The sequence below is a fragment of the Hesperophylax consimilis genome, chromosome 21 (assembly GCF_061612785.1).
Source record: "Hesperophylax consimilis isolate HC1 chromosome 21, BYU_Hcon_1.0, whole genome shotgun sequence".
NCBI classification, from domain to species: Eukaryota; Metazoa; Arthropoda; class Insecta; order Trichoptera; family Limnephilidae; genus Hesperophylax; species Hesperophylax consimilis.
In genome coordinates, this window is record NC_142856.1 from 25,245,103 (window position 1) to 25,267,530 (window position 22,428).

The 22,428-nt window shown below is 36.8% G+C and overlaps 1 protein-coding gene across 2 annotated transcripts in view; it reads left to right on the forward strand.

Annotated features, from left to right (window-relative positions):
• The window catches only part of msps (msps cytoskeleton-associated protein 5), a 64,005-nt gene that overhangs the window by 20,645 nt on the left and 20,932 nt on the right, over positions 1–22,428 (forward strand). For both annotated transcript variants that reach the window (XM_089644643.1, XM_089644641.1), the window contains exons 8-25: positions 333–466; positions 1,308–1,419; positions 1,935–2,093; positions 2,561–2,768; positions 3,649–3,870; positions 4,191–4,419; positions 6,540–6,704; positions 7,021–7,240; positions 7,502–7,681; positions 11,657–11,826; positions 12,077–12,238; positions 12,746–12,875; positions 14,554–14,671; positions 18,768–19,005; positions 19,418–19,553; positions 19,659–19,852; positions 20,841–20,966; positions 21,248–21,357. In XM_089644643.1, the coding sequence (XP_089500769.1) occupies positions 333–466; positions 1,308–1,419; positions 1,935–2,093; positions 2,561–2,768; positions 3,649–3,870; positions 4,191–4,419; positions 6,540–6,704; positions 7,021–7,240; positions 7,502–7,681; positions 11,657–11,826; positions 12,077–12,238; positions 12,746–12,875; positions 14,554–14,671; positions 18,768–19,005; positions 19,418–19,553; positions 19,659–19,852; positions 20,841–20,966; positions 21,248–21,357 (3,013 nt within the window). The remainder of the gene's footprint in view (positions 1–332; positions 467–1,307; positions 1,420–1,934; positions 2,094–2,560; positions 2,769–3,648; positions 3,871–4,190; positions 4,420–6,539; positions 6,705–7,020; positions 7,241–7,501; positions 7,682–11,656; positions 11,827–12,076; positions 12,239–12,745; positions 12,876–14,553; positions 14,672–18,767; positions 19,006–19,417; positions 19,554–19,658; positions 19,853–20,840; positions 20,967–21,247; positions 21,358–22,428) is intronic.

The window sequence follows — 22,428 nt, forward strand, 5'->3', positions numbered from 1 at the left end:
TTTTGATGAAATTGTTTCGATGTCTTGACAGTGGTTTCTATATGACTGAGGGTCAGAAAGTGGTGGTAGATAGGCCGTTCCAAATATAATTTTCTCGAGAGGAGTCGTTATTTGCACAAAAATATGTTCGATGTTATTGTGTTTCGTGGTTAATTTTCTTGCTGACAACTTCTGTTTTATTGCAATTAAAAGTTAATTAATTAAGTCTGTCACTTATGTATATTAAAATGTTTTTTAATATACATAAGTGACAGACTTAACTGTTTATATGTTTAGAAAACAAATTTAAATACTGAAGAAAATAGTAAAGTATGAATTGCTTTGTTTTTCAGACCCTGTGGTGAGGGATCAAGCAGCGGAGGCTCTGGGTACAGCCATGAAGCTGGTCGGGGAGAAGAACATATCACCTTTCATAGGTAAACTGGACAATCTCAAGGAGCAGAAGATACAAGAGTGCTGTGAAAAGGTAACTAGTCCAAGGGGCGACAACTTATTACTGTGTGCATTGCGAGTACTGGAAATTTGCCTATATTCATGCTTATTCTTATTACAGTAGAAACCGATTATTCAAAATACACAACACCCTTAAAAATCAAATTTCGAATTAATGAATTCCCACGTAATTCAAAAATTTAAGAAGGAAATTTGTAGTTTCGCTAATTTAAGCAATTTAAAAATATGACACATTTTGTTAATCGAAATTTCGCTGCCGATTTTACCTTCACGAATTCAGACATTGGAAGTAAATTCGTAAAAATAAGAAAAATTTCTGTGTAAATTGAAATTTCACGACCGATTATTACCGGTGTGTCAGATTGAGATTTACGAAATTAATAATACAAATTAGGATGATGTATAACTGTGTAAATTGAAATTTGACAGATTTTTAACACCACGGCGCCGGCTTGTCAGATTCAGATTTACAAAATTACTATTCAAATTAAAATTAGATTTATGCAAAAATAAATCTTTTGATTTGAAGTGTAATTTTCGTATGCAGATAAAAATAGATTTCGAAGTACGAATTAATATAATTTTTGTTTGAAATGTTTTTTCAGTTGACCTTTTTACAGAAATTTTCGATTTATGCATTTTTTTGAATAACGATGTACGAATTTATGGGACTGTATTTATAGCCCTCCCATCTCTCACAAACATTTTTTCTTCCCAAGAACAGGGAATGGGGTTGATTTAAGTGTAAATATTTTGAAATTCACAATGAACGTCGAAAATTAAACAATAAATTGCCTTTTAAAACTTTTTGTATTCATATTATTATGCATATTAATGTAGTAGTTTTTCCACAGGCTGTTATAATCGTAAAGGTAGCTGGTCCAAAGAAAGAGGCTAGGCCCAAGTCCGCCCCGGCCGCAAAGGGGGGCTCCACGGCCCCCAAGGCCGTCAAGAGGCCCGTCACAGGTAATTTACACATGGGGTTCAGTTTCAGTGCCGGCAACCCGGGCGTTTATTTAATTTCATGGTTTCCTCTAAACATATCTCAAATCCTAAGACAGAGCTATAATTAGTGTAAAAATGAAGCAGCAGATGAATGAACATCATTGTTTACGATGTATTCCCATTATAATAATCCGTGAAAGAATAGAAATTTACCTGTCAATAAAAATAATGGCCGTTAAAGTATGTCCACTGGACAGCTGGAGTTTAGTGAAACCACGCGTATTGTCTCTGTAATCTATCTTCACTATTAATTCATTTAAGCATCTGTCAAACATTTAAACAAAATAAATACGCATTTAGATTAAAAAAAAATATTAATTTTGGTACCTACTTTAATACTTGCCTGATAATTATTTCCAATTTTCACAATATAAATTTCATTGATCTAGAATAATGGGACGCATTATGCAGGAATATTTTACATTTCTTTCCCATGCACCAACAACCCAAATTAATATGTTTAATAACTTGTTTAGGTGGCCCAGCCAAGAAGGCGGCGGTAGCGAAGAAACCCGGCGCGGCGGCAAAGTCCCCAGCGAAGGCTGCGCCCCCTCGGGAAATCCCCGAGAGGGAACTCAGCCAGGAAGAAGTGGACGAGAGAGCTGAGGAACTCCTCGAATCTTCCGTACTTAGCGGTGAGAACACATTATTTCATTTAATCTTTTTTTTATGCTCAACATGTTGAATTGGTTGTCAGATTAAATATTAAGTTAACATATGTAACACTAACTAACTACGCCTAGTTTCCGCCACACAATTCCCTCTTTGCTTCATTCACATTCATACAAACGCTTCTGTAATTCAGACTCTTGACATGACCCATCTCAAGTATTTGATTCGCTTAATGGTGACATTCTTCCTCAAACATCCCCTACTTTTTCTACCATTCACTTTCGGTTTTACCGCAGGCATACGCATTTCAACAGTACTCAGTCTACTTCCTGTACCAGTCGCGCGTCTTACTGCCATACACAGGGTTGGTATCAGCATTTCATTGTGGACTGCTAACCTTTTTTTGAGGATGCACCTGCATAATATGTATCTGTATTTTCTGTGTTCTGCTTCAAAGTTTCCACTTTCCTTATGATCTGTCTCCTTGCAGCTCTGACTGATCCCAACTGGAAAATGCGTCTTGAAGGAGTGGAGGGTTTCCGCCATGCCCTCGCCGACCTGAACCCCTCGGAGGTCAGCGGCCAGCTTCTCGTTAAGATCCTCAACAAGAAGCCCGGCCTCAAAGACACCAACTTCCAGGCGCTGAAGATGAAGCTGGAAGCTGTCAAGGCCGTCACTGACAAGTTTCCCGTTTCCACGTAAGAGTTTTTATTCATGTCTTAAGATATGTTCATTTAACCTTTGCAATTCTGGCCTTTTCAGTAACTATCTCGTGATGGGGAACATTTTGACGCAATGCATATGTGACAGCCGAGTAGTTAATATAGCTAAAGCCAGTTGAAGCAAAATCATTTCTGCTATTAATGCAGTCACTCATTCAAGTGTTGATTTCTACGAATATTACTTAACTTACCCAATTGCTTGGCAAGCAGTGCTGATTCTATCCTCTGCATTTCAGTTCCGCGATTGCACAACAAATATTTGTAAAATTTTCACACCTTTTTAAAAACTCTTATTAGCTCACAACATCATTTCCATCACGAGCAACGGAACTTTGAAATGTCCACTTAACACGTTGAACGCCATGTAGGTCACCGGTGACCTCATAACGAAAATCGTCATTTTTCTCCCATCGCCATGACGGTCACCGGTGACCGCAGTTAATTTTCTTGATTTTCATGGAAAATTTTGGTCAATAAAAAAAAGGAATACGTTTTGATGGTCGCCGATGTTATCTGAGTATTTTTTTTTTTCAAATTTAAAATGGTAATGTGTTTTCATTTCCACAATGGCGTTCAACGTGTTAAATATAATTTAAGATGCCATGTGTTTCAATTTTTTTAATACGCATTGTTCATTAAGAAGAGGCTCTTTTAAAAGAAACCTGGGAGAAAGGAGTTAATACTGGGAGGGAGGGCATACTGCTGATAATTCTGTTTTAATATATCCCTATTTCTGATAAATGACGCACATAACAAAAAGTGGTTACAGTGGCAGAACCATATCAACTAGTTACAGAGAAACCCACTTATAAATGTTCCCTCACCCGTATTTATATATTTTCAATTTATTGCTCAGAACCTGCGTAGACTGCATAATCTCCGACATAGTGGAGAAACTCTCGGATCCCAAGTGCTCGGGGGCTGCCGCAGACGCCCTGACGGGGCTGGCGGAGGCTTGCCGGCTGGAGCATGTGGCTTCACAGGGTCTGGAGTACGCCCTGGACAAGCAGAAGAGCCCCCGCGTGCAGACGGAGATCTTCTCCTGGCTGTCGGGGGCACTCAAAGACTTTGGTTTGGCGTAAGTAGTGTAGTATTTAAAACATTTGTTGACCATATTAGATGAGAAAAATGGAGATTTGTGACAAGTGGAAGTGACCCAAAGCCAGGAAAGCTCTAGATGGAGCAGGATGGGAAGGACTGAGGACTGAGGACTGAGGACTGGAGGTGAACAGTTAGGGATCTCAGCCAGTGGAGAGCATTTCTCAGGGAAGGCTAAATCCCACCTCGGAAAGTAGGATTTGAAGTCCAAGTTTGAAAAATTGATGAGTGCTGTGTTCATATTAACTCTAGCTGGATTATCTATAACAATCTTAACTCTGTTGTTTTCTATTTGTACAGGCTGAACACAAAGGTGGTTCTGATCCACGTGAAGAAAGCCCTGGCCGCTAATAACCCGGCTATCCGGGGCGCAGCCGTCAGCTTCTTAGGCACCCTACACTTGTACATGGGACCCGCGCTGACGGCTTTCATCGATGCGGAGAAGCCCGCCATCAAGCAGCAGATCCAAGCGGAGCTGGACCGGCTGGCCGACGAGGAGGCGCCTTCGCCTGTCAAGGGCATGACCAAGGTATACTGATAATAATTCCATAATAAAAAAGAATACTAACAAAATAGAACAGTAACAAATCAGAATCATAACAAAACAGAATAATAATAAAACAGAACAGTAACAAAGCAGAATAGTAACAAAACAGTAACACATCAGAATTGTAACAAAACCAGTGGCGGTTTTCTCTAAAGTGCGTTTGTGCGGCGAACCCCCATTAAAAATATGAGAAAATAAAACATCCTTGTTTTATAATAATATAAGCACATTATAGATAGCACGCTATTAAAATTTCGCCTTCAAAACCCGCGCCACCGAAAAATACGATGCCTATTCCAAATTTGTGCGAGTTAAAATCCGCGCCAAACTCTCCATACAAAATAATCTTAGCCGGTACAGACCCTATGACGGTGACATATACAAAATTTGGTCTTTCTTTGCAAAAATAAGACAAATTGTGTGCGCCGAACACGCGTTGTGATATCACGTGACCTCCGAACATTGACGAATGTAACCGAAGAAACCCGAGAACTTCGCGGCCGACGTTTAACCTTTGAACCATAGGGATGCAAGTTAAGTGTTATTTTTTTATGTTATATTATGGTATTTAACTTTGTAGTCATTTTTGTACATATTTTTGTTTTCTTGTTTCTGCATTTCTCCAACCGTTTGCTTATGGCATTTGTAAATCTACTACCTATTTTTAAATTTATTTCGTGCCACCTTTATTTGTTTTTTTGATGTTTTAAAATATCTATTATATATTCTACGAAATTATTCTTCTCTAAAAAACAATAATAATTAGCAACGTACCTACATTGAGTGCTATAAAAACATTAAACAATTTAATTCCTATAAAACTTTTCTCATTATCTAATAATTGTGTCTAGGTAAAGTGATTTAAAAACAATAATATGTAGGTACCCCTCCCACTAACTTTATTTAAGTTGTGTGACTGCTGCCGTATTCGACTATTTGACGAAGGACAACAGTAAGTAAATTTTAATTAGATATGTTTATCTTCTCTTGAATTTCTGAACCCCCTGTTAAAAAGACCACGAACCGCCACTGAACAAAACAAAATAATATCAAAAGAACAGTAACAAAGCAGAATAGTAACAAAACAGAATAGTAACAAAGCAGAAGATTACTGTTTTGATATAAGCAGAACATTGAAGGAAAGTGAAGTGAGCACGTCATAGCAATGACTTACTAACACAAATAAACAAACAGATATAAGATAAACACTTACACGTCATAATGATTCTCCAACTTTTTTCACATTTTATATTTGATATTGCACTTGATTGTACTCCATCGTAAAGTCATGTGTGTGGATATCACATGGTTCTCATTACATTCTCAGTTGTGTGGTTGCGCTAAGAAATCTGTAGACCTTTTTTGGACGCTGCTTTGCGTAATATAACTAACTAACTAAGTTTAAGAAAGGGACGCTTAGATAGTTTGGGCATGTAGAGAGAATGAGCGAAGATAGGAGTGTAAGGAGGATATATGATGCAAATGCGAATGGTAGCAGAAGTCAGGGACGCCCGAGGAAGACATGGCACCATCAAGTGAATCAGATACTCGAGTCGGGCCATGTCAAGAGTCAGAATAATAGAAGAGTATGTATGAGACGATGTATGAATGTGAATGAGGCAAGAAGTGTGTGCCAAGACCGAGTTGTTTGGCGGTCCGTCCTCTCTGCCTACCCCTGCGGAGAAACGGCGTGATGGTTAGTTAGCGTAATATAAACAATAGAAATTATCAACTATTATGAGAGATGTTGTTAAATAGTTCATAATATTTTACAAAATAATATTTAGTCCCATCTACCGTTAGAACTTAGAAATATCTTCCTCGAAACATTCATACTCACGATTTACGCGGTACGGCGTAAATGGCAGTTGTGGCACAGATTGTTTGTACGCCGATCCGCGTGAATGGCAGTTATTGAGTTAAGGTTAAGAACCATTCTCATCCCAGGCGAAATTACTGTTATTGTATGGACCTACTTAATAGGTACTTTAATCTCACATAACTTTAACCTTATCACCTGTATAATAATATACTGTGTGTATCATGATATTACATGGACGTGAAAAACCTAAATGGTATTTAGATTTATATTTATGTTTCAGTCTGCCAGCAAAGGTTCCAACGATGACAACATGGGGGATGAAGACTACGGCAATGAGGACTCTTCGCCCCCGAACGCATCGGCCACAGACGTCCGGCCGCGTGTAGATATCGCACCGCTCATCACAGACGCTTTGATCCAGGAGATGAATGACAAGAATTGGAAGGTTAACTATTATTGCATTTTACTTGTATTCTTATTGTGAGGAGGTCAGAACAAACCATAAGACATTGTGCGTGGTTTCATTGAACTAGAGGATACACTTTACCGGTCCTTTTACCGTGCTATATTTTTGCATTCGATATTAGTATGAATATAACGTGTCTTGTATTTTTATTACAGATGTCGTAATTTTTCAAATTTCTTCTTTAGAAGGGCAATGATCCTTAGGAAAATACTTTTGTTATGAATACTTTCTATTTTCACAAAGCTTAAGCTTATAATATCTGCTTTTCCTCAATTTAATTATTTGTATATTCCAGGTGAGAAACGAGGCGCTGGAGAAGGTGCGCACCATCCTGAACGAGGGACAACTCATCAAGCCGGGCGTGGGGGAGCTGCCGGGTGCCCTGGCCCCGCGCCTAGTGGACTCCAACTCCAAGATATCCCAGCTGACGCTGCAGGTCTGCGAGATCCTCGCCACCGCTATCGGCCCCAAGGCCAAGGTGCACATACGGACGCTGTTCCCCGGCATCTTCCAGGGTAATTAAAACCTTAACGAATGTTTTCCAAATACTTCTGTTTCTTAGAATTATTTCAAACTTCGCGTCTATGGTAAACTTTTAAATAAAAATACAAAGTCTGATGTTCTCTCTTTCTAGCACTGTTTAAATCATATAACTCACCGTAATGCAAAATGAGATAGCACAACTTTTATGAGATTCTAGGAGTTAAACATTGCATATCGGACATGCAAGTTAAAAAGTGTAATTTCAATGCTAAACCCTTATCCTTGTTTCCCAGGTCTGGGAGACTCCAAGACGTGGATCCGCTCCGCCGCATTGCAGTGCATCAACGTGTGGACGGCCCAGTGTGGGGTTTCGTCAATCTTCGAGGGCGAGATTGTGTTTGACGCCCTCAAATCAGGAGGGCCCATTCTCAAGGCTGAATTGTGGGCATGGCTGGCTGAGAAAATGCCCAACGGTAGGGAAATAATTCCTTTGTTATTTGATGAACATTATTTCACTTCTGATTTTTTTAAAGAAAGAAACATTCCCAGGTTACGAATAACCTGACAATATTTAATTTCCCTCTTCCTCCATCATAATAAGTTGGAAATATTACTTGAAAATTAAAATGGAATTTCTAGGTCACTGTAACTATTTTCAGCTAACAATGTCATTTCCATCATGGGGAGTGGAGCTTTGATGTAAGTGTAAAAATAAGACAAGGGGCCATATTTGTATTAAATCTTGTCAAAATCAAATCTTATCATGTCACTTAAAAAATAATCCCAAGAAATGTGATTTATACTTATTCCAAAACTGATGTCAATTTAACCCTTTAGGTTTTAAAATATTTATACCTACAAGTCCCAACTACACGGTGAAATTTCATGGTGTTTCTGAATGCTCCCTAAAATGTGCTACATATATCTTATTTTTTAATTTGTCGTAAAAATAAATATCATTTCATAAATAAGATAAAATTATCTTTGAAATGTTTGTATTTAAAATTTTTTTTTTTTTTTTAAAAGAAAGACAAACATTCCCGGGTTACGAATAACCTGACAATATTTGAAAATCTCCTACTACCACCACAGTAAGCTGAAAATGTTACTTGTGTTGTGATGGAGGACTTAGCCAGCCGAGGAATTGAACACACTACGCCTGGGTGGGACCCAAACGCGATGTCAATTCGGCCACCGACCGGTCACACATTGATATTTCTAAAAAATAAAATTTTGATATCAAACTTGAAAATGTTAACAAAAAAAACTTTTCGGGGAACATTTTGACTTGAAACTCGGACATTTTGAAAGAATTTGCTATTTAGAAAACACATTCCTTTTGTGTAGGCAACTAGTAAGAAAACTGTCACTTCACTTTTTATGCTGCTTACATAAAAAATACAATAAAGAAATACACTTTGACAATTTTTTGTAATCTTTCCAAGGATGAACAAAATAGTAAAAAAGATAGAAATACTTAATATAAAATACTTATAATAAATAATACTTAGATAAAATACATATAATAAATGAAGACCCCAAGGCAAGAAGTTGTTAACTTACATTGAAGGCATTCTGAGATATTTAGACTTTTGCGTTTTGCCTTATAATTTTTTATTTGAATGTCATATACAATGTACTGATCCTTCATGGTGTAGTAAACAAACCAAATTTACATTACATCTAGTAATATTAAGTAGTTTTGCAGTCTAAAAGTTAAAATAAACATGTTTTCTACAAAAAAATGTAGTTAACATGTTCATGCCATCTTCAGGGATAGGTGAGGAAGATACAGAATTGAAAGGCAAGAACATGTTAAATTCTTGTTGTTTTATTTAATCAAACAAATTAAACATTTTTTTTATATAAAGTAACTAAATAATAATTATTATTGAAAAGAAAAGGTAGCAGAGCATGTGTCAATTTTTTTTTGAGACTTAAGTCTATCAATCCACGAAAAACCTCATCCAGGTATGGTAACAATTTTTGGATATCATTCCATTTGGCCGCATCGATTTCTTTGTTATCTCTCACTTTTGATGACAGCATTGGCGGGGAAGATAATGTTTCACACCTTTTTTTAAGATCCACTTCTTTCCAAGGCTCTTCTTCGGAGAGTGATTCGCGATATTTATAAATCCCGAATTCCTCCACTCTTATCCAGCGAATTCCTTTTTGAAAGTTAACCTTTTTTCCGATAGTGTTTTTTGTATTGTGTATAAAGTTCAATTGCTGCCCTATTTCTTTAATATTAACAAACTTATCAGCCATCATTGTCACGATGGGTATATTTTTTGTGTTAGCCGACATCATTAAATTTACATATTGGTCCACTGATTGAATGGACTGGCATCTATTAATTTTTTTTCTACCAATGCAAAATCTCTATCAGAGTCCATATATGAGTGACCAACCTCAGGAAATTTATGGTCAATTATTTTGAATTTTTTTGCTAGAATTAAATATTTCCAAAACATAATAAATTATATTTTGACCGGCACAAGAGTCACTCCTCGCAATAAGGTAAGTAACTTGTTGCTCTGAAGTTGCATGGTGTTGACAAAGGCCATTAAACAACTGGCAATTTCCTCGCTCCCTCTGCCCCCTTCGTTTTCACTCCAAACATGGAAATATGACCTATTTAACTCCTTTGTCACACAATGTAATCCCAAATTATAGAGCCACAGTTTTCTTAAATAGAAAGCCACTTTGTGGATATCTTTGGGAGAGGTAGCGTCTTTTCCAAATCAAATGTGATGAAACAAGTTTCATCACATTCAGATGCCTTTTTCTTATCATGTTTTTGCATTTCAAATGCAGCTTTGTACATATTTACATGAATTTGGTCAGATTTTTTGCTAACGCAAGTCCCACAAGTGTCTGTCTTAGGCACACCAAACGACAAGTTGAAATCCTCTGTAAAGATTCTAGTGTAACGATTCAACGAAAGAGGGGCATACTCTTTTTCTCCACAAAACATATTATAGAGCTCATACAGTTTTGGGATTGACAAATCGGATGCGAGGTACAATTTACTCAATACTTTAAATCAAACTCACCAGTTTGATTTAAAGTATTGAGTATCTCATCTTGTTGTACGTATTCCAAAATTATATCTCCTGTACCAGTGGTAGTAGCGATATACTCTAGACTACTCTGATTATCTTCTGAAAATACAAAGTACAATAAAATAATCATTTTTAGTTCAATGTTCAAAAGAATTTAGTGTCACAATAAAGTATGTTTAAGTTTACCTACCATTAACATGACATCATATTGAGATATTCCTAATAATATCCCAAACTCAACATCAGTCAAAGAGTCTTGAACACTTTCTGAAACGAAATATTGTAAAGCATTAATGAAGGAATTTAAAACATAAGAAAACATAAAAGAATATTCAGAGTCACAGAGTAAAACATTTTTTTTGCATTTACCATCCATTAAAATTACATTATTTTGGGGTATTTCTAAATGCTTCTCAGGTTGTACTAAATTAGTGGACTCTTGAACACTTCCTGAAACAAATTAATAAGCATTACAATAAAAAAATTGTTGACTTTTAGACAGAAAAACACCAAAACAAAAATGATTCACCCATTTTAAAACTACTTTAAGGATAAATTAAGATGAACAATAATGTTTTATACAGCTTACCTGATTCCCTGATCATCTTTTGACACATCTTCACCATTTTTTCACCTCTGGAACTCATTTTCGATGATTTTTAAATAAAAAAACACCCACTGCAAAACTTTTTAAAACCACCAAAGTAAACGTTAAAGTGAGTGAATAACATGTTAACCATAGAAATCTAAACCAATGTAGATGGGAAGAAGTTGTTAATTACAGAATTACGGCAAGAACTTGCTAACTTAGTAGTTAACAAGTTCTTGCCCTGATTTTATCAACTTAATGTCACAGAAACACGTAGTTAACATGTTCATCACATTGATTTAAGCATGTTCTTGACGTTTTTAAGCTCTGGCATGGTGTTCATTGGAAAGAGCGTATGCGAATTAGTTTAGAGAGCATTCTAACTCATTTTTTACGAAAATGTAAGTTAACAACTTCTTGCCTTGGGGTCTTCAAATAATACTTAGATAAAATACATATAATAAATAATACTTATATCGTATGGACGCCCCGGTCAGATCTGTCCTTCAGAGCCTCTAATGGAATATGATGTTTGTGGCTAGTAATGTCCTTCCGTGGCTTGAAAGGTTAATTAAGAGCTTTCGACTGGCCTATGCCCCAGACAGGTCAACCAAATTGATAAAGTTTTCAAGAAAGAATTTCTATATTCGAAAATGTTTGATCATTTTCACGAGAAGTAAGGAAAAAAGAGCTTTCAACACACTTGTGTCGGTTTGTCTCTTCAATGATTTAACCCTTTTTGATTAAATTTTACTATTGTTTTTGAATAGAACGTCCATTTCCATTTCCAGCTCCGATGAAGTCCATCCCTCGCGAGGAGCTGTCTGTGTGCATCCCGCTGCTGTACGCAGCTTTGGAAGACCGCGGCCTGGAGGTGAGGAAGGCGGCCGGGGAGGCCGTGCTCGGCTTCATGATGCACCTGGGCCCGGAGGCCATGGTCCGTGCCACTGAAAAACTCAAGGTTATTAACAAAACAACATACCAGTAATTAACTAACCATCGTGCCGTTTCTCCGCAGGGGTAGACAGAACCGAGGGGCAAACAAACCGCCACACAAATCTATAGAATACATTTTATAACTAAATAAAATATACTAGAATCCATGAATTTAAAAAACACCAAATACAAAATTTTTGTTAATGACAGCAAAAAAAACAACTTGTTTTCAATTTACGTGCACATTCACCAATTGTTATCTGTTTCCCTTTCAGCCGGGCTCCAAAGCGGTGGTGCAAGCGTCCATCGAGAAGGCACGCCCCAACATGCCGGTGCAGCCGTTGCCCAGCGTCGAGTCCAAGGGCATCAAGACGGGCGGGGCGCAGGCCAAGGCAGGCCAGCAGCAGCAGAAACCCGGACAGGCCAAGCCCACCAAGGTACCTACCGCTTATCCTATTAACCCTTGGTATGTCAGACTCCCACAACCAACCTACCCTAGTGCGCCAGGGTAAAAAGCCGAGCTGCCCAATTTTCCTGACACAGTTTTACTAATACACAACCTACTTTTTGCAAAATGATGTTTTCATAAATTGCACTGTCTTTTCAGCAATTTTTTTTATGTATTTATAAAAATTGTAGTTATCCATCCTTTTTTTTCTTATTGGTTGAGCTAATTTATTTTAAAGCTGCCAGTCTTCTATTTATTTATGAACCAGTGGAGACTGTTGCTCATATCTTTATAATTATCTCTCGTTTAGTTTTGGTTTCAGACAGACTGGTTTCCCTATGGTTTTTAAGAAAACATTTGGGAAGGAATTGAACAATAGGATTGACTTAAGTAAAGGACGGTACGATAGCCGTGCTTTTCGGCGTGGTGGCTTCAGTTGGTACGTAGATCAGATTCATTCTATAGATGCCTTAACTCTTTTCTTAAATTTTCCCAGGGAATAGTAAAATCAGCGTCAAGCTCATCCGCCCGTGGCAAGAAGGGAGACGACGAAGATGCCTTTGTTCCCTTGCTCGCCATCAACAACATCAAACACCAGAGGATCATCGATGACCAGAAACTTAAAGGTTACTGCGCTTTATAAACATTTATAGTAGCATAATAACTGCATAATCCCTGCGCTACATCCCTAATAGTACACAAATGCTGACCTTGTACAAATTGCAAGTTCCCCCTACTGTTGAATTTGGCAGCCACCTCTAATGTAGAGCCCCGAAATACTCTGCAGAAACGGGCGGTCCGTGGTATATTCCCCTATCTTACAAACGAAATACAATCTTTAGATCACATGGGAAGTCATGTTTACTCCTTCCTCTCCTCAAAAAGGACCTCCACAAAGTATCCCCGAAGTTGACATAGGCCCTGAGGGCATTAATTATTTTCCTCAGGGCTTGTGTGGAGTAAAAGAATGGTTAAAACATGAAAAGTGACGTGACTGTTTTCATACTAATTCCCTACATAAAAGGAATTCATTTTCTAAATATTGATTTCTTTTAAAATTATGAACGTTAACCGCTTAATGCTTTTAAACTTGTCACGCTTGCGCGCTAAATGCATTCCAATTTCTGCTAGCCCGAGTGACGCTCGCCGGTTTCGACTCGCAGCGTTCTATTTTTAGCTAACACGAGTAACGCTTGTGAAAGTTAGCTATGTATTTTACTCAGTTTGAATTTGCCTGCAGTTGAGATCGGTTGTGTTTTTGAGCTGCTTATACATACATATGCTTAAATTGTCATGTTTTAATTGAAAAATGTAAGTATTAAAATTTTATAAATACCAAGTATTTCAAATACATACACCTGAAAGATAATTTCAACTAGTTTCTTAAATGGTATTTGCTCTTAGGACAACTTAAAACATAAAAAAATATGTCGCACATTTAACACATTCTTTGCGGGAAACGAGAAAACTCGTCATACGCCTTTTTACAGTAAGACGCGGGAGACGAGTTTACTCGATTTGTTGTGTAGAGCGGTAAGGAGCGGGAAACTTGTAAACAAGGGGTTCTAAATGGGTGCGGGGTCATGTGTTTTCTATTGTCGACGGTACCCGATCTATCTACCTGTCAATACAATGAGTTTGAAACACAACAAAAATTAAAAAAAAAATAAAATCGTTGTCGCGTATGTTCCGCTCACAAACTACGCAGTGAAACGCGGTACATGTGCAAGTTTTGCAATGTGCCCCTGCATAAAGGAAAGTGTTTGGAACGCTATCACATATTGAAGCACTATTAGGTTATAGTTTTTTTTATATGTATTGAAAATTTCTAAATAATTTTGTAATTTTGTATGAATAAAGTTATTTCGATTGTGAAATACTGTTTTTCTATGATTCCCAAGAAAGTAGAATTTTTTGTTCATAAAAAAGGGAATTACACATACATTGCTAAGTAAATAGAGACATCTTTTTAAAGTAAAACACTGAAAGTTTCATTGAAAAATATCAAATAGATCATAAGATATGAATATTTTGCGGAAAGTCTAATTTTGGCACTAAAATTTAAAAAACCACCCGCGCTACGGCGTGATTTGGCGATAAAATGCCCGACCATATAGTGTTAAATACCTCTGAAACATTCCAAAATTACATAAGAAACTTCACCATCATTGGGACTTGTAGGTCACTGTAACACATTATAAAGCCTGAAGGGTTGATTAATTACTTCTTTTCATTATACCTTTAATTTTAATTGAGTAAAATTTTATGTTTTGTTTACTTAATTTTGCTGATTTTTTGTTGCAGTTTTGAAATGGAATTTCATAACTCCTCGTGAGGAATTCTTCGATCTGTTGAAGGACCAGATGACTACGGCGGGAATGAACAAGACTCTCATCGCCAACATGTTCCATGCTGATTTTAGGTAACTGCAACTTTTTTATTAAATTACTCTACTAAGAGGCCTAGCACAGTCACATTGAGAAAGCAGAATATGTTTGACGAACTAGCTCTGGACATTAGTTTTTTTAATTTTTTTTTTATTTGGTACATTATTTTGTTACACTTTATGTTTTCCAGTAATGTAGGCCTCACTGGGTGGCTTGCCCATGCTGAGGCCTTCATAAATATTACTGCTAGCAATATTGTTACAGTAAACTCCGTTAATTCAAAATCCACGGGATCCAAACCTTATTTGGAATTAACCAATTTCCACCTAACCTGTTGAAGGACGGAGCATAAAATAGAAAAATATTATTGGAAGCCAAAGTTTTACTAGCCCAAACGATGCTGATTTTGTTTTTCATACATTTTTCGAAGCATTAACACCTCGTATGCCGGGCCCGCATATGCGCGGCCCATACAAATTTAAAAAAAAAAAAAAAAAAAAAAAATTATATGCGATTTTAACCCTAATGTACAAAGAATTTGTATGGAGAACAAGGTCTTAATCGCTTGAGCTATTCTCGTTCTTTACGCATCATATTTCAGAAACACTTGAAGCTTCTTCCACATCTAATTTTAAATTTTTCTGTGGGATGCCAACTCAACCAAAAATAACGGTCAAAGCAGGTCAAAGTGAAACATCGCGGTTCTATTTTAAAGTGCCAAAACGAAGTAATTTATCAATAAAACGTAAGTAATGTTTTTTTTATACATAGTTTATTGTTCACGGCATGTGTTTCGGTAAATTTAAAATACGAAAACTCAAAATAACCGACAAAATATTACGTCAAAGTATACGCCATGTCTTCGTGATAAAAATGTTCGTTTTATTTCTAGCTATGTTCCATCATATATTGTGTGATTTGCTTTGTTTCGTATCTCATTTTGCAGATAAATCAATTGAGAACATATATCACAGCCTTTGATTTGTCCATATTTAGTTAATATTTTACAAAAAATAATATTCTAATGTCCTCCGCGCTAAAAAAGTGTCCGAGAAATTTTTTGACGTTTCTCCATCAATATTCACGTAAATATTGCCTAATCTTATAAGGATTGTACATTATTATGTAAAGAAAACTACTGAGATTGTGTATAAAAGCCCTAGTTTCGTCAATATTTAGTTAATATTTTTTAATTAAATAAATACGAGACATCGGAAACCTGCACAAATACACGTGAACTGTTTATATGTATGTGTGAGAGGCCATCTTGAAATCATATCCGCGCCTGCGTAAAACGCACTTCGATCTGCGCGCGCAAATATGAACGATTTTTACAAATTCAAATTTTGTATGGGAGCTACAGGGTTCTTACAAAATACATGATTTATTAGAAATATTTATTTCTAATAATATTTATTAGAAATATTATTTTTTATTTATAAAAATGGTAATAAATATCACAAAATTAGATCAGTTATATAGGGTGTGCAAAAAAGTACTAACAAACTTTTTTTTTGTTTAGGTATAAAATATTTATACGCGTATTGATTTTTTTTCTTTTCTTTCTGTCTATAGGAAACCGACCACGTCGTTGCGGAGTTCTACGGATTCACTGATAGCGAGGATGAATCCCTCGCCGGTGATGTAGAACTTCCGTCAATGGTGGAAATGGATGTTATGGATGGAGGATGAGTTGGAGCCTTTGGAGGAGGGGGAGGAGGAGAATCCAGAGGAGCAGACCTTCACCTGGTCCGAGGATTTCTCCACCTTCACGGGTCAGCGTGAGCATTATGCTGTCCTACAGCCTGGCCCATCACCCGACGTGTTCCCTCCGACAGTCGCTACATCTCCATATGACGTCTTCTTATGTGTTGTTGTTTATGGTTTTGGTTATTTGTTGAATGTGTGTTATCATTTGTTACTTGGATTTTGTTATCTGTGATTGTAATTTGGTACTGGTTGTTGTTATTTATGGTTTTAATTATTTATTGAATGGGTGTATTTGTGCATTATTTGAATAAAAATGTTTACTGAAACAAGTGCATTGTGCATCTTTGAATTGTTTGAATTTTCGTTTCCATTCATTGTATCTTCCACTTTTGAGGAGGACAGAAACAGTGTCTAAAAATTTGAATATTATAATAATAAATTTATGTATGTGAAAAATGATTTTTTTCGCAGTCTCTCGACCAAAGATTAAAAAAACGTGTTTCATGTACCTGTTCTAAAACTGAAATAAATATGATGAAATTTTTTTCTTATTTATTTTTGAACCACACAGTATCTGAATTTAAAAAACGCATTTAAATAAATAAATAAATATTAATAAAAAAAATATTAGAAAATTTTATTTTTATTCCCCGAGTCATGATTTTTTTGTCACCCTGTTCTTTCAAACACATCTGTATACATGGGCTGGCCGCCATTGTCCGCAACCGAATTCAGAGCAATGCAAAAAGATCGCGAATTCTTCTAAGGTAAACTCTTACTTCTTTCATTATTTTTGATATAAATTGATTGTGGACATAATAGATTTGAGGTATCATCAGAAAGATAGTTTTATCTACATTATTTTGATGTAATTTTTATAATATTTCACCCAAGAAAAGTGATGAAAATTTACTTCGTAAGAAATGTCAAAATTTTTACGTCCTAATGAATAGTTTTATTATTAGCATTATTTATTTACAGGTTTCTTGTACAAAATAATATTATTAGTAACAACAGTTGTATAAACTACCGAAATCTGGAAGAATTGTTATCATATACTTATAAAATACGACACAAAAAAATTTTAAGTGGACACTTGACGTTTGATTTTTTTTTTGAATAAATGAAAATATTTTACATTTTCAAAGAAGTGTCAATGGCATTACTTCTTCGAAAAAACCTTTGGATTATTTTTTTTCACGAGGGGTGTCTATTCAGGTTTGTGTAGAAATAAAAAAATCAGTTAATTTTCTTATGAATATATTTTTTTTACATTTGTTTGCCGAATGGGAAAATTTTTACACATTTTTTTTGTTAAAGTTAGCTATTCTGGGAAAACTTGTAACAATATTATCATGTAATATATATGAATAATAAGATACATTATCTGATAAACAGAAAACAATCGCAAAATAAACAATTTCTTTGTTTTTAAACGGATGTTTGACCAAAAGGCAGGAGAGTAATTTGCGCGCGGTTTTTTTCAAAAAAGCTTGGAATTTCCGAGCATACAACAGGTTAAGGTCAAAATCGCGCAAATTATTCTAACAAGGATCATATTGGCTCGGATGTTCTCCAGAGAATCGGCGTTCCACTGGTTAATTCGAAATTTTCACTATTGATATTTGGATAGGTAATAGATGTAAATTCGCTGTAAATTGAAATTTCATTGTAGATTACCGTTGCTAATGGTCCTTCAAATTCAGATATTTGAAATATATTTGTAAAAATATGACATATTTCCTCGTGTAAATCGAAGTTTTGCAGCCGATTACCGTCTTAGCCAGCCCATCTAATTCAGACATTCATAAATTTGTAAAAATATTACATTTCTGTGTAAATTGAAATTTCGCAGACGATTACTGTTGCACACTCATAAAAATATGAAATGATTAAGGACGGGTTGTTTCACAGAATTTGAACAATTCATCAAATTTCAAAAATGATTTTTAAGTTCTGCGAAAGTTCTGTTACTATTTCAGTTTTGTGAAGCATCTGGTCAATGATGATTAAAATTCTGTGAAACAACCTGTCCTTAATAAATTTCGAATTACACACTAACGAATTAGATTTTACAAATAGGATTTTACTGTAGTAGCGATTTTTATTATTTATTGCTTTTTAAAATTTAATTCCGCTCAAATGTCCCAAATTCTCCCAACTGTTGGGAGAATTGAGAGACACTGGCTCTGGACCCAGCGGGACTATGTCATTCCCGATTGGGGTGTGTTGTGAAGCTAAAAAGAGTGGGGAGGGAAAAAGATTTATGAAGAGGAAGGCTGGGAGGTACTTGACTATTCAGATCTAGTCTTCAAATACGGCTAAAGCCATTACAAGTAATGTTTCGATTCTGAATGGTGGACTTTCTTTGCCCCGATAATCACACATAGATTTAATATTGTATTGTGTTTATTTTGCCAGATACCACATCAAATCTATAGAATCCCTGATCGAGGACCTGGCGGACAACGGGCCGGCGCTGGTGGCCAACCTGGACCTGATCTTCAAGTGGCTGACCCTGCGCTTCTTCGACACCAACCCCTCAGTGCTGCTGCGCGGCCTCGAGTACCTCAACGTCGTATTCAATTACCTCATCAACGAGGACTACCACATGGCCGAGTACGAGGCCAGCTGCTTCATACCCTACCTGGTCTTGAAGGTTAGTCATAACGTACAACAGAATAATAGAAGAGTATGTATGAGACGATGTAGAATGTGGCAAGGAGTGTGTGCCAAGAACGAGTTGTTTGGCAGTCCATCTTCTCTGCCTACCCCTGCGGATAAAAGCCGCGACGGTTAGTTACAACATATATACCACGTCAAGTTCATTGAATCCCTGATGGAGGACCTGGCGGACAATGGGCTGGCGCTGTTGGCCAACCTGGACCTGATGGAGGATGAATAATGACGGAATTACGTGAAATGAATGTTAGGGTCGGAAACAAAAAGTGAACCAAACACTTACACTAATCACAGTTCTAGGCACTAGTAAACTTGTGTAAATTACAACCTAAAATCACATTGAATCCAACACCACCACCGCATATATATGTGTACATTAATTCTTTCAGGTTGGTGATCCCAAAGACACAGTTCGCAATGGAGTCAAGGCTCTGCTGAAGCAGATTTGCGTGGTCTACTCGGTAACCAAGCTGTTTGGCTACTTGATGGAGGGACTCAAATCAAAAAATGCCAGACAAAGAACTGGTAAGCATGTCACTAAACTTATGAAGCTAGTAAGTGTTAACATTACCAATATGTAACTTATTTGACAGTTTCACTGCAATGTGTATATGATTTGCTGTGTTCCAGAATGCCTGGAGGTGATTGGGCTCCTCATTGAGAGCTACGGCGTCAGTATCTGCGGCCCTTCGCCCACCGCTGCGCTCAAGGAGCTGGCGCGACAGATCTCCGACCGGGACAACTCGGTGCGCAACGCGGCGCTCAACTGCGTCGTGCAGGCGTACTTCCTCGAGGGGGAGAAGGTCTACAAGATGATAGGACAGGTAAACAAATAAACAACCACATTTAACCTTAACCCAGAAGCTGCTCAATTCATTCCGCAGTATTATTGAGGCTGTGTTAGTGTTACGTGTAAAACTGATTATACTTACTCTTTTTCTGCAGTATTATTGCGGCCTTTTTGGTGTTACGTGTAAAACTGATTTTGAAACTTCTGTTGTCGATGTTTACAAATATCAACACCATTTGCTTGGGTAATTTCGTTTTTACACATACCTACTTAAAAAATGAAATACTGCGTATCAATGACAATACATTAGATCTGCAGTTTACGGGTTAAATAGGAGTCTAATGAAATCTCAACCTAACCAAACCTAACCTAAACTAGACCTCCTGGAGGAATATTTAAGATGAATGCCAGAAAGCAGTGTGAAACCAAAGTAGCTCACATAAAACTTCAACCTAATTAGTGTTGGGTATGATACGATTAGTTTGTATAAGGTACTTAAATAATAAAATGAGGTGAGGTAAGGTATGGATAATTGATGCAAACGAATGACTGGAACAAATAAGAAAGAATTCTATAACTTTCATTTGTTTTGATGACTAAAGTAACTTAACTAACTTTTGTAGTTCGGCGATAGTCGGCAGCCTTATCTCGCTTTATTTCTCTTATTTATGGCGCTAAGTATGGTAATCGTTTGTTCTCTAGCATATTCTGTCCGAGGTTGGAATATTTCCGCTTTACAATAAAACTAAAAACTGTTTTTGAAAGGTGATGAAATATGCTGTTACCAAAAGCAAACATTTTAGCCTGATGGGTTAAGGAATCATGGTAGCATTGTATTATGGACCTCTGTAAGTATTTTCAGCCAAGCGGTTGATTGGTGACCATTCTTTCATGGTTTGATAGGTAGATAATATGTAAATATAAATATTAGAGGGAGCGCACTAATATTAAAAAATTGTAATTATTAGGAGAAAATGATTAATTGAATTGATTGGTTGTGTTGGTTTGTTTGTTTGTTACAGATATCGGACAAGGACCACTCCCTGTTGGAGGAGAGGATCAAGCGTGCGGCCAAGGGCAAGGACACCACCAACCGCAAGTCTATGCTCCTGCCACTGAGCTCTACGGGGAGACCAATTCAGCAGGAGGTGGAGATCATTTCATACTATGTATCCTTATCAGCCAGTTCTTGCTATTTCAATCCCAATGTTCCACCTGATGCCACAATGGGAAAGCTACTTTAGTGCTCATTATCTCTTCACATTGCTCTGTGATGATGGAACCTTATTACAAGGGGTCAATTTGTTGATTTGTAGAGTACAGTAGAACCTCATTCGAAATTTACGGGACCTCGAAAACCAAATTTCGAATTATCAAATTCCCACGTAATTCTAAATCTTTTCTAATCATTACTTTTGTCACCTTTCAGCCGAATCTTCAAAAGCAGATAATTCAGGAACAGAGCCAGGAACCAAATGAGGAAGAAGAAGAAGAATATGAACCCGTGCCTGTGCCTGATTACCAACCACTACAAATGAGGTATTTTTTCAGTTCTATTCTCTCTATTTCTATGTATTACTATTTCTAATGTCTATTGCTTGCACATCTATTTCTATGCCTATAATTCGTGGCTAGCAAGACTTTATATGCTTTATTGACATTTATTTTTATACTTAATCTGTTGTTGATTCGTCTGATCAGCAAATAAACTAACCTAACCCCCGGGGATGTCCATGCAAAATATTGTCCTGTTACCCCTCTGCTTAACCCTCTAATGCATGATTTGGTCGCCTTGGGGCGGACTTCACGTGAGTGGTAATTTCAGTCGCTTATGAAAAAAATCAAGCATTAAGCATTATCACTGTTCTCTATTGCTTACACATTCAATTCTGTGCCTAAACCATTGCTGTTTAGTCTATTCCTGTGCTCACAATAATAATATTTGCATATTTATGTTTGTACATACTTAATCTATTGCCGATACTTAAAACTATTTCCATGGTTAATCTTTTGCTGGAAAATATATTCCTATGCTTAATCTATTGCTGATACATCTATTTTCATGCTTAATATATTGCTAGGACATCTATAAGTGTTACCAACACATTTATTTTTATGTCTTATCTATTACAGGAATATTTATTTGCTTAATATTTCATCGCTTATTTTATTATACTCGTAATTTATTTGATATAACTACACACACATACAATCTTAATCTATTTCATCTGCTTGCATGGTTACATACTATTCTTTTATTCAGTGTACAAAATAGAATTAACCCTGCGGATGAATCAATGGAAAGGAATGAAGTCATCAGATTAAAGCAGACTTTTGCCCGGTTGAAGGGGAGGACAATGAACGTAGAGCTCGGTGTCCAAAGTCCGTCGGGCCGGCCCGTGCTTAGGGTGGACCCCCTACAATCCCACTCTTCAAATAATCCCCAAGTACCGGTACTCGCCCCGCCGAGGGTTCTCTCGCTCAGGACTGTGCCTCGGGTCAATAGAGAGCGCCAGCTTCATGGCAGCGTTCCCGCCACTGGAATGTAATGTGAAATGTTATTCTTTGGGGTTAGTTTGTGTCTCTTTTTTAGTTGTGTCGTTATTTGTG